The sequence below is a fragment of the Anopheles marshallii genome, chromosome 3 (genome assembly GCF_943734725.1).
Source record: "Anopheles marshallii chromosome 3, idAnoMarsDA_429_01, whole genome shotgun sequence".
Lineage (NCBI taxonomy): Eukaryota > Metazoa > Arthropoda > Insecta > Diptera > Culicidae > Anopheles > Anopheles marshallii.
In genome coordinates this window covers 26,380,393-26,393,003 of record NC_071327.1, presented here as the reverse complement: position 1 = coordinate 26,393,003, position 12,611 = coordinate 26,380,393, and the positions used below count along the sequence as shown (strand labels likewise).

Below are 12,611 nucleotides of genomic sequence, written 5' to 3'. Positions count from 1 at the left end.
ATGCTCGCCGCAACACAATACATAAAGGACGGCGGGAGAGTATTAGAGTGGCGAAAACGGGGTAAAAAAAACTCCTCCCCGCAAACGGCCTGCCGCACTGTTGCCCCACCCGGTTCCGTCTGTGACTGGGTGAAGGTGAAGGACGAGTTCGTACGCGCCCAGACCCTTTTTCGCATGAGCCAGACACGCGCTGGGATACAGAATTGAGATGAAAGAAAAAAAATCACCGATCCACTCGACGGGCGATGTCGGGCGTTTTTAGACTCGCCCGATGCGTCCTGCGTCACTGATATTGGGTTCCTCGAAGAGCCGTACCGTACAGCTGCTGCAAGCGAACGGGACGGCGAACCGCACCGACACCGGAGACGGAGATAGTGTTGAACAATCCGGGGAAACTGATGACGGCATCGGGCACAAGATCTCCAGGTCCAGCTGGGTGTGTGGAAAGCGCCGGTACATACAGGCGGCGCACTACCACGTGTCCGATGCGCGGTATATAAGAAGGATAAACACATACAAGCGGGTGGTTATGTTCTGTTCCTTTGTGCACAATGTATGTGTGCCTGGTGAGTATGTGTCTGTGGAAAGTTTTGTATTTGCTTACCAGTGTTGTATCAAACATGGTGGCAAGTACTAGCTCATTTCTCTCTCACTCTCTTTTTCTATCTTTCTCTCGTAGTGTTTTTTCTTTCGTAACACACGCGAACGAAGGACTCGCTTGATGGTGTGTACCTTTCAAGAAAAGGACGAAAAGTTATCAATGGGTATAGCAGGTGGTGTGACTCCCGGCGTATCATGTACATCATCTGGGAACAAACCTGGCACCAGACTCCACCAGGCCAGGCCAAAGTACGCGGTTGTGTTTGTGGCACAGACAGACACACACATACATTTGCACCATACCTGGAGAGGAGAGTTCCGAAAACTGGTCATGTTTTTCCCGCGTTTGCCTTTGGCGAATCCGTCGGCAGGCGAGCATGTGTTCCACTTCTTCATTCACAATCCCATTCCTGCAAACGATTCTACCACTGCTTGGCGTACGCTCACGCGCGTGTGTGTGTGCGCACGTTGAGAAGCGGCACGGTGGTATCAGGCGTTACTACACAACTACTACACATCCGGCTGGATTGGGGCGAATGTATGGTTGCAAAAACCGCCATCGTACGCCAATGTTTTGTCTATGTGCGTCTAGGTTTTGGTGCGAACGCTACACAGAATCCGGAACGGTGGGCTGTTTTTGTGTCCAGGGGGAGTTCCCCGGGAGCTGGCGGGCTGTTTGGCGGGCTGTGGAAGACTTTTACCCGGCAAACCAACGACCATGGGGAAGGTCAACGAGACTAACAGACTCACCCTAACCATGCCAAACCGGCTGATGATGTTGGGATACGGCATGTGCGGCATGTTTGGCTGGCTGAAATTCGGTCATTGCCCTTTCATTTGGTGTGCGCCTTGTGTCTGGCGTGGCGGTGGAGCGGTTTGGAGACGGCTGTAAGAAGGGGGAACGTACGAACGCCACCCGCAACAGACGATATCTGGCGTGTTGGGATGGTGCCGTGCGTCTGGTGATGCTGGCAAAGCAAGGACAAGGACTGAGTGTGGTGGTGGGAACATGCGGGTTCCCTTTCTAGCTGTGCCTTGAAGGTTTTTTTTTTGTTGTTGCTATTGCTACTCCTTATTCCCCGGAAACCCCTAGAATAGCAGCGACACTCCTCGGACGACCGCGGATTAAACCGGTCCCGGTATTCCCGTGCTGCAATGACTGAAATCCTCCCTGTTGCAATTTTTGGAGTGGAATTTTGCACCGAGAGAGTTTAGACTCCCGGAACATCAACGGCTTACACGGTACTGCAGGAGTAAGTGTGACAAAAAGGGAGCGGAACTGCTGGGGTTGGTTTGTGACGGCCAGACAGGAACAGGACGATACACACGATGCGTCGGGGATGGCTAGCATGCAGCAGGGTGTGCGCTTCGGAGTGTTTAATATGTATATATTTAATAAACGGTTGATAATATGGTGATGGCGTTCGGGGCTATGGCTCTATGGTTGGCCGGATGTCGACAGAATGAATGGCAGGTGCAGAGGCTGTATAAGCGAGAGCCTTTGTGTCGGAGGGGCGGGATAACGATGGCGGGCGGGTGCTTTTGTCGGCAGCATGCGACAAAAGATGAATGTGTGTACTTGTACGACTGCTCGGCACACACAGTGCCACTCCGTGCGTGGGTGGAGTGACGGGGAGACGACCCCCGCCCACGACACTCCAAAACAAATGCGGCTTTTGCGTAGCGAAGAATTGCAGGAACTCCTAACGGAAACGCATCGCAATGATCTGTGCAGTGTGCCGAGCCGGTGTCGGGCTTTTTTGGTGGACCGTAGTCTGTCCCGAGTGGAGCGTAAAGTTTTTCACGAGAATTCGGTGGAGCACGTTTGCAATTTCCACGTCCACGCGCCTGTCGGGTGTGTCTGGTCGGACGAATACGTAAAGTGATTGCTGCTACGCTCATTGGGAGACGAGCATTAGAGTGGGAGGGTTGGGGTTTTTTTTTCTGCCTGGGGAAAGGAGCAGAACCGCGCGTCAGTCTTTGTTCCCGGGGACGCTACGGAAACGCTACGGGGCTAGAGCAGTCTGTCCCGGACCGGGCATCGGGAGTCGGGGCCGACACACAGCAGCGACGCACAAATAGGAAACGGGATAATAAAATTTGATGTCGCACCGATTCCTTCGGCCGTTTTGGTGTTTGGGTGAGGGTGTTCGGTTCGACCATTGTGTGTGAGTTTATGTTTCCGTGCCGCCGTCGCGCACGGTCGCGGTACTTTAGTAATAAAATATTCTTTTTAATTCGTCCTGCCCAACTCCCGTTGCCTTGGTTCCATCCTGGGTGGCCTTTTGACATGGGAGGTGCGTTTTTGTGAGGTGAAAGATCCCTTCGATTGTTTGCGCCTGCATTGGTTGGCGTTGTTGCGTCTGGTGAATTTGATCATTTAATCGACATTTATGATGGAAATACATTTTGGTGCATGGTTTGTAAACCGTGTGGGTTAGTAAAATCCTAATAAATTTGATTATTTAATACTAATATTGATTAATATCCAATAGAAAGATTCGATTTATGGGAATTTCTGCAGTTAGAGTATTCTAGAGCAGCAATGTATGGATTTTCCTCGTAACTGAAAGCCTTAGGAATCTATGATGCAAATGTCTTTTTTTTCCATTACAACGACCAGGCCGTATCGGCTTATTTTACCTCGTAGCCCGATAGTCAGTCCTTGCTACGAAGGGTTTGGTCCAGATGGGATTTTAGCTCAGTCCTGTCTTGGGAAGACCGGCGCCAAAAATTTTGAATTAATAAATAAACAATTGACGATTTTGAAGGCCAAAAAATAAACTCATAGACATGAGAAATCCGGAAACTCTCTATGTTGAAACATATTTTTGAATTAATCTGATCTGGATTCAAAAATCTGAACAAACTTAGAAACGGAATGAATGATTCTGAATCTCCATTATGGAGATTCATGAATCTTCAATGATTCAAGATTATTAAATCTTTTATTATGCTGAATCTCTAAAAAATCATGCATGTTTTAAGAGTCGATCAATCATTCGAATCGCTCTTCCGTAAAATCCGTAACAATAATTTACCTAAGAATATGCATTAAGTGGAACACTAGTGTTAAAGTGATCGTAAATGCATAAACACTGAATTCTTAAACCTCAAAGATCTTACGATCTCATTGTCGACTCATGATTCAAATGACTCTTTACTGAATATCGCTTCTTAAAGAGGTCGTTGCAGATGTCTGAATAATAGTTTGTACCCTTTTTTATCTCAAAACATTCAAACTGTCTGGATTGTTTGAGGCTCGTTTGAACGAAGCAAAAAACAGCCCACTTTCAAGTGCGACGCTCCTAAATCCTTGTATTCTGGGCGTCGAAAGGGACAACAGCGCGGTGGATGGTATGTGGCGCTAGCGCAGCAGTTTTGAACGGTGTTTAGTGAAGTCTTGCGATGGGTTCGGCTTCGGCTGCGAAATCCGTCAATGGTGGCTCAGTGCACGAGCTACTGGCCAGAAGCGTATCTTGAGCATATTTTGCTTTGTTCTTCGTACCGCCGCGCTGTGGTAGTTGATTGAGCTGAAGCGTGTAGAGTGCATAGCACCTGAAATAATTTGACTAGTTGTCTAATGCTCGCTGCAAATGCCTGTCTGGTATGGAGCATACGCACCTCCCCATCGGTACAGCGGTTGTTGTGTGCCACCGTGCAGTGGTGTTTCGTGTGAATGGCACTGTAAGTGTCATGGATTTTCAACTTAAGTTCTGATACATGTAACAAGCGAAATGTTGTGCCTTTTGTTATACTGTTTTATGTTCCTTTTTTTCCCGAACTGAATACTATTTCTTACCTAGCTATATGATCAACTCACTGACCATTTGCAGAAAATCCTTCTGCCCACGTCTTGATGTGTTCGCTTCCTCCAGAAAGTGTAGGTGCTACGGTCGGATTACCTTTTACTTTGCATATAATTTATTGGAGTTTTTTTTTGTACATATTCACCACGATCGCTCGTAAATTATCCACCATAGAGGTTCCAGTGTTTGACCGGTGCGCGCAAGGGGTTTTGCACATCCAAAAAGTATGTTGCATATTTTTTGAACGCTGGTTTTGTGTGTGTATAACGAGAAAGCGGTGGTAATAATAATAAAACAAACCACACCATGCAGATTTATGGTACTCAATTTGTCGTTTAGTCTGGCTCTTGTCAGCTACCTACTCACGGTCAATCGGCCAGAAGGCTAATGGATAATTTCACGCTGCTGCTTAATGTTGCCCGAAAAAATCGCGCACCGCTTTGCGCCGGTTCCTTCGGCAACGCATCGGTAGAGCGCAGCGGCCGCCCGCCTGTACTTGACGCGGGCGGTGTGCGATAGTTGAACGATGATCGGCACTACCACGCTGTCACCAAGGCAAGAAAATCGCGATTAAGCCGATGGTGCTCGCAAAGAGCTTGCGCAAAATAAAGCTACCCCGCAGTAAAGGGCATATAAATTTTCAGCTCATAATTAACCTGACAACTTTGCTGGGCTTGTGCGGCGGTGCATTTGGCACAGGAAGGTCGGAAGGTTACACGCACCGCGTTAACGTTTGCGTTTCGGGTGCCTGGTATTCGATGGGGCCAAAGGAACCACCCGGGAACACAATGAACCGCCTTCCCTTGCCGGTTGGGGCTCGGTTCAAACACTGTTTGTTCAGCATCTTGGAGCTCGGAACGATATGCAGCATGTAATCAGCTTTTGGAGATTGTTTGCTGAACTCATATTTCATTCATGCAATCCCGTATGCTTTTCAGCGAGACAACTTGGTTGAATTGAGCAAAAAATTAGCGCGAAGGTGGGCAGTTGAAGGTAGCCGGGCCACATAAAGAGTGCATCTTTTGAATGTGAAACGTTATGGTTTTAACTGAGGGCCTTCTTCTGTAATGTGATCAATAGTCAGAAAGATAGTTTAATAATTTAAGAATTATTGGAATTATTAACATTGTAGTACTTACGTAGTTACACCGATGGTTCATCCGTGCGGGTTTGTTATTGTAGAATATCTTTTATAAATTTCGTAGTTAATTCAACAATTGTTACATGTTGCTGTCAGTTAATTTGCCGTTGCTGGGGACTCAGAACTGTTTTATTATTAAATCATGTTTATATATTAAGATCTGATCATTTACAGTGTGCTTCATAAAAATAAGGCTGCTTTGTAACTTGAAGAAATGAATAATATGTTATTTTATTTTAGTTCAATCAATTGATTTTCCTTACAGAACATTTACAGAACGCAAATGTCACATTTGACTAGTAACAAAAAAAAAGGATGAAATGTCCTTTTTCCCATGGTTTCGTTACTTTTATATTTGGCGACTTTGGCCGAGATAGTTACATTTTATGTATTTGGTCTACGTTTAATGTTTTGTAATTGGAAGTACAATTGGTTTACCAAAAAAAAAGATTCATTCAAATTTGGGTTGGAATTGGAAGTAGACAAATTGGAAGTACAATTGGTTTAGAAAAAAAGATACTCCAAGTGATAGCATATTTTTCAGTAGGTTGTTAAGCCTAAATATATTCTAAACAAATGGTTTTATATCAACTCATGAGCTAGTGAATGTAAATATGGTTTTTAACAATGTTTTAAAGATGTAGTGATTCCTGCCGTGAAGGTATTTGAATCCTGATGCGATAATTTATGCATTTAAATTTAATAAGCCCGAACATAATAAGATTGACTTTATTATAGCACCACTCCCGAAGAAAGAAGAAGCAGAAGAAATAAATAGAATTTAAATTTTCTCCATCTACTACTAATGGAAAAATTCTTTAAATCATTTAAATAGTATTGGCTGTAGATATATGTAATTAACTCTAATGCTACAAATTTTGTAACAGAAACAATGCATCAACATCGAGTAGTGCCGTAATGGTCTTATTACGCTGACCACCACTGTAGATTGACGATCTTATGCTTTTTACGATTAGTTAAAGAGAAAGTTTGAACTTTTTATTCAAGTGAAATTGGCCTTATAATTTTATTCATTTTTTTATTATTAGGATTGTTTGCAATCAGTTACCAGCTGAGTTCATAGTTCAAATTTCGACGGTACCATACTCTCCTCACATGCATAGGCACTCAAGCGCCAAATATGAATAAAAAAAAGTCGCAAAAATAAAATCAGATCACAGTCGATAAACTTTTATCGGGAGTAATTATTAGACACAAAAAATTTTACTACTATTTAACTGTTCAGCTTAACACAACTGCATTAGTAAATAGTTCATAACAACAATAATAGCAATAAGCTAATAAAACGAAGCTAATTTTTTACGATCAAGTTTGGCACGGTACAGGGGACGAAACTGCTTAGTGAACCCAGTAGCTCTTAGGTTGGTTGCGATAGGGTTAAAAACAGTCAGGTTTTGAGGGGTACCAAAATGCGCGAATAGGAATAAATTACTTCGATTCACGAATCATTAGCGCACTCATTGCCGAACTCCCAAATGCGCAGTATGTCGCCGTGTTCGGGGCAGGCCGGGTGGTTAGCTTTCTGAATGAATTTGGCAACATTGAAATGGTGGCTATTTTTTTGTTACCCACACCATATGGGTTAGGCTTTTGCTTGTTAGTGGCCACTGTGGTCGCGCTTTTGCCCAATTCATTCATAAAAAGGTTTCGGCACGAAGCGAATCACCCAAGCACTGCACTAGACCCGCGCAAAGCCTCCGTTTCCCTACCGCTTTTGCGGTTAGGTTCTCAGCTCGGGCTCCTTAATGGTTCGCTAAAGAAGAGAAAAACCCACCAACGCGCGCGATATTCATCTACGCTACGGTTGTTCGATCGTGAAAAGCCCTGCTGGCACGATAGGCAACAGCTTCGGGGTCCGTTCCCAGCGCAATGTTGCCACTGGGTTTCTTTTGTGTGTGTGTGTGTTACACATTCGGCAAGTTTCAAGCGACCCATTCGATCAAAAGCGTCCACGTTGAAGTGCCTCTACCATCCCGTACGCGATCAAACGGTGGCCAGTTGATCGTTGGTCTGTTTCAAAAAAACCGCACAATGTTCCCAAATGAATGTACATAAATTAGCACATATTTTGTCTGGATAATAGGTAAACTCTTGCCGCCGTTCTAGTGGTCATTATTTCATAATATCGGTGTCTTCCCTCTTCCCTCCACTATTCGTCTGTTGGATAAGTTTCTGCACTCGGGAAACGGACCGAGTGAGCGGAGGCACATGGCACCCGGTGTTTGTTGTCATTGTGACTGGTTGGCTAGAGCGCCATCATAGGATATCCTCCAAACCGGCAAGGTTAGGAACCAGCCGATTCGAGTTCCGTTTCCCGCATCCCCGCCGATTATCTATTAACCCACGTCCGCCCATGTCAAACCGTGGTCCATTTAATGAAAGACCACTGACTCTGAACGTCCGTACGCGCGATCAGGGCAAGGGAGGTCAGGATGGAAACAAACGCTGAAGAAGATATCACCGGATATTACCCGACTTAATGTTCCGTAGCGCCTTGAGGGGGAGAGAGAGAGAGAGAGAAAGAAAGAGACGACACTGAAGCGTAAAATTTAAGCAAAAGCAAAACCTAGGCTGAACTTTCCTGATGCTTCTACCGATCGTGCTAATGATTTGTGCAGAGGTGAGCAAAATGCGCCACAGCTAAGATGTGTTCCTCCTAGAAGGGGTACTCCGGGCTATTGGGGCTTCGGAACGGTATTGGTTTTGTGCGGTCCGAATACACCGGTTTACAGTAGGCGTAGATATTGGGCAGGCGTACGGGGTGGTGAAAGGGTGAATAGTATACGAACTGTACTGTACATCTTGTGCGTTAATCAGATGGGACTAGAAATGGTTCGATTAAGGGTAGAGTTTGAAAATACATTAACGCTAATGAAGTTTCCATGCAACTGGCGCAACCCCGATCATTGCTATGTTAGCAATGTTGTTTCTATAAACGACCGTAAGCATTCTGATTCATAATCAATGACACGTACTAGCGCGACCATCAAGCGCCAGTGTACGCGAAGGGTTGAAAAACCTCGATTTAATGTGTTAACGAAATAGTTAATTAGAACGACTTAATTAGTTGGGCTGTTGCGGACTGTGCATTCTTTAATGCCAGTTATGTGTGTGCTTTATCGCTTTGATACCATGTTTATTACCTTTTAAACGAATGAACATGTTTTGTGGGACGATTAAATTGAATGATCAATGTGTTTCGACTCTTTTCTGGTAATTTTCACAGTTATTGCAAGTGTCTTGTATCACTTGCTAACAAATGTGTTTCGTTATGATGTGTTATTTATTTATTTATTATTTTTCGTTAGGACGGTCTCATTTGCTGTTTGCATTGCTTATTTAACTGTTTTAATTACATTTTCTTTCAGCTTTCATCCATTTTAATTTACTTCCAAATGATCTTCTGTGTGTTCTATCTCATATCTGTTTCCTGTTTTACACTCGTTGAAGTCTTTCGTTTTTTTGTGTGCGTTTTTTTAAATTTTCAGCACAGTTCATCTTCGTCTTAGGCTTACTTTTCCAATATTTTCACTTACACACACTCGATTACTCCGCTGTTAGTTTAAACCGCGTACTTGGCCACTAGCTAGCGCTAAGGGGCAAGCTTTACAACATGGTAAAAAATGGAAATTTTTGTTTTAACACCATCACACTTTACACCACTCCTCCGCTATGGACGAGGGAGTTTCCGACCGTTTTTGACCCCGGGGGTTTGGCAATTGACCCTATATCCACTTATGATTATCATTATCACCATCCAATGCCACTGTCAGGCACGACGATGATGAGCGCCGTTCTTCGGCCGTTCCCTTTTCGGGTGCTTGGCGGGCAAGTTTGGCCATGGATACGGCACGCTATTATTGTGGTGCTTGGGTTAGTATTGAACTCGCTCGAATGTTTCGCCAGGTTTCGCAGGCTGGCCAACCGTACAGTCCGGCCCTGGTTGTTTCTCGGCTGTGTTCGTGTTGTGTTGTGCTTTCGCATGCAACAGTACCGGAGCCTCGGCATTGCTGAAAATTTATGCTCCACCGTAGTAGGAAATGAGCTGAAGCTGAATAAACTCAGAGCAGTGCAGTGGGTTCCGAAAATTTCCGAAACACCTACAGTTGAGCAAGCTTTATGAGATGCAATTAACAAAATATATTGAATCAGATATATTAGCGACAATAAAAGGCAAGCACTGGAAAGCACACGGAACCCATGGGAGTGTTATGGCCCTGGGCGAGGGGTTTTCATCTTTTCCTGCTTTTTTGTGTGTTAACAATTTATTTATTATTTGTCTTAAAGCTCAGGCCCATGAGTTAATACTTTACTCAACGCCACCGTACCACTCGGAGAATGATGAGTTTCGTCTTCTTTTGTCGTGTTTTCTTGTGTGCTCGCAAGACAAAAAGCAACAAAAAAAAAACAATCATCACATCGACCCCATTCGGCAGGTCGATGAAGGGTCACGGCTCATGGGGTTGGTAGAGATGAGTTAGATAAGATTGCAAGCATTTGTTCCTTTTTTATTCTTCGCTTTTGCTGTGTCGTGGAGTGTAAGCCAAGACTGAGCAACATGTAAATATGTATCTTACGAGACGCTTTAGTTAAGCTCAGCCAACATTAGCCACCGGTAACACGGCACAGACAAACGACAGACATACACGGTGTATCTCCACCAAAAGCCGATTTGGCAGAAATAGAAACCGTCAACCATCCAGCCAACCATCATCACCGGTGGCAACGTGTACCATAATTTAATGCAAATTGAAGGGTGTTGTCGCTGCAAGCTACCGCGCTGGTACCGCGTGCAGAACTTTGCAATGGTTGGAAGGTACTGCCTTTGCCAAACCCCACACCAAGCCAACAGGAAACGGTAGTGTGTATGAAGGAAACGGAGTAGGGAAAACAAAACTCCGATGCTTAAGAGGAAATATATGATGGAACCAGACACCACCGGTACGACAGTCGTGCAAATCATTGGAGGAGTCTTTTTTTGTGGTCGTACGAATTACGAACATTAAGGCAAGTTTGCCGGGTGGAACCGAGGATATAGGGCGTGTGTATCGGTTATGTTTAGTTTTTGGCTAATTATAACAGCTAGTTTATTTGTTTACACTCTTGTTTGTCAGATCACTATCACAGACAATGATGATGATGATGGTGTACGTGAGAAATGATACGAACACTCATTATTTCTGTACTATTCTCTGTGACTGGCTTTCTTTTTTTTTGTGTATGCTGTTTTGCATTAATTTGGAATTTTATGATTAAAACATAAATTTAGGAACCGTTCCTGTCTTTTTTTGTCTTTCTTTTTACCATCATAAAAAAAAACCAGTTGTGTGGCGAAAATTCCGTGAACGCTAATACGAGCGATTTAATAAGATGTGTTGCATTTTTATGCTTGTAGAGTAAAAAAAAAACCAGCACATTTTTAACACGTGTTTTTGTATCGTTAATGAAGCATTTTTCATAGTTATCTCCCGTTCAGATCGTCAGATGTGCAGATACAAGAGAAGCTTTCCCTTTCGAAGGGTTTTTTGTTCAGGGTTTTACAGTTCCCTAGCTGAGCTATAAAATATTGTTCGAAAAGTTGTTTCTTTCTGAATGCCACTAAGTTTAGCACAATATTACTTATTAACATTGCTTGCATATGCTAAATTGAAGCAGAAGAAACAACAGTAATATCATTTTATTTTGGAAATACCATCCAAGAGAGGACACCGCTTGTGTCGCTCTGCATATTACAATGGTACCCCATGAGCTTCATGATTTTGTCATAGATGGTACTCAGCTCAAGATGCGACCGTTCCTTCCTTGTCGTTGGCTAGAATGAAGTTTTTCTATGTTGCTTTATGCTACAGTGCATCAGCCCAACGGTTCGCCTTGTGATGTGATAACGATGGTAAAACCAAGTGGTTTGCTCTTTTTTCGAAGAGTGGAGCATATTAATGAATGCGCACTTACGATAGAAAGTGTTTCGGTTAACACCCTGTGAGAGGTGCTACAGTTTTTTAAGTCTCCGTTTTTTCCGAATCGTTTCTTTCTAAAACGATCTTGTTCGCTAACAGGAAGATCTTTCCGTTTTTGAATGTTATTTCTGGTTATTTTTATTCTTTTTTATTTATTTTTTTGCTGTAAAATGCTTGAAATGTTTTGCTGTAAGAAAGAGCTGATCCTTTATTTATCTTTATATATCTTTATTCATTACCAATATAGTGTTACGAATTGAAGATTTTTCAGATGATAAAACAGCGCGATCGGTTATAAAAACAAACACAACTGATGACAGGTTTCAGATGATACGACAAGAACGTCAGGCACAATGCAATCAGAGCAGATGATAGCGCAATAAAGGCAAAGTAAAGCATGGTGCGCGTGTTTTTACTTCACGGATTTTTTTTAAATTACTTTATGCTGCCATTTACCACAATTGTGTTATTATCTGCCGCCATTGTTGCATGCGTTATACTCTTGACGTTTCATTCGAGACCTTTAAGCTGTCGTCATTATAGTAGATTCGTTGTTACAACATCTGGAAAACCCTGTTTTAGTTTAGAAAGTTGGACAGAGCATAGTTATTCGTATAATTATTTCTTTGAAAATATTTCTGCTGGTGGGATGCGTTGAGTACTTAGCTGTAGTAGTGTAATAGTCTAATTTATTTTTGAAATTCATTAAAATGTTTTATATTTTGTAAAAAGAGTTCAAGAAGAGTTTTTATATGAAGAGTTTTTTTTTAAATATCGACACTGCTGTCAATTTTAAGGGTTTAAAAATTAACAGTAAATAAACGCTACCGTATGTTATTTTGAAATACGAAATTATTTGGTATATTTACTTGTATTTTATTTTATTTTTTTGCAGGAGAAAAATTCATTCCTCAACTACAACGTGTCGTGTATCCTTACATTACCACCGTACCAAAGGAAGGGCTATGGCCGGTTGCTGATCGACTTCAGTAAGTACTATTTCTTATTCCGCTACATTTTGGGGTGGTCGACGACCCTACGGCGGCGCACGTTCAAGCGCCGGGGGGTTCCTTTATTTTTTTG

General features: G+C 43.1%; 1 protein-coding gene across 1 annotated transcript in view; it reads left to right on the top strand.

Annotated features, from left to right (window-relative positions):
• LOC128716381 (histone acetyltransferase KAT7) overlaps nucleotides 1-12,611 on the top strand; it is a 51,149-nt gene that overhangs the window by 7,646 nt on the left and 30,892 nt on the right. The window contains exon 5 of the mRNA XM_053811301.1: nucleotides 12,424-12,517. Within this exon, the coding sequence (XP_053667276.1) occupies nucleotides 12,424-12,517 (94 nt within the window). The remainder of the gene's footprint in view (nucleotides 1-12,423; nucleotides 12,518-12,611) is intronic.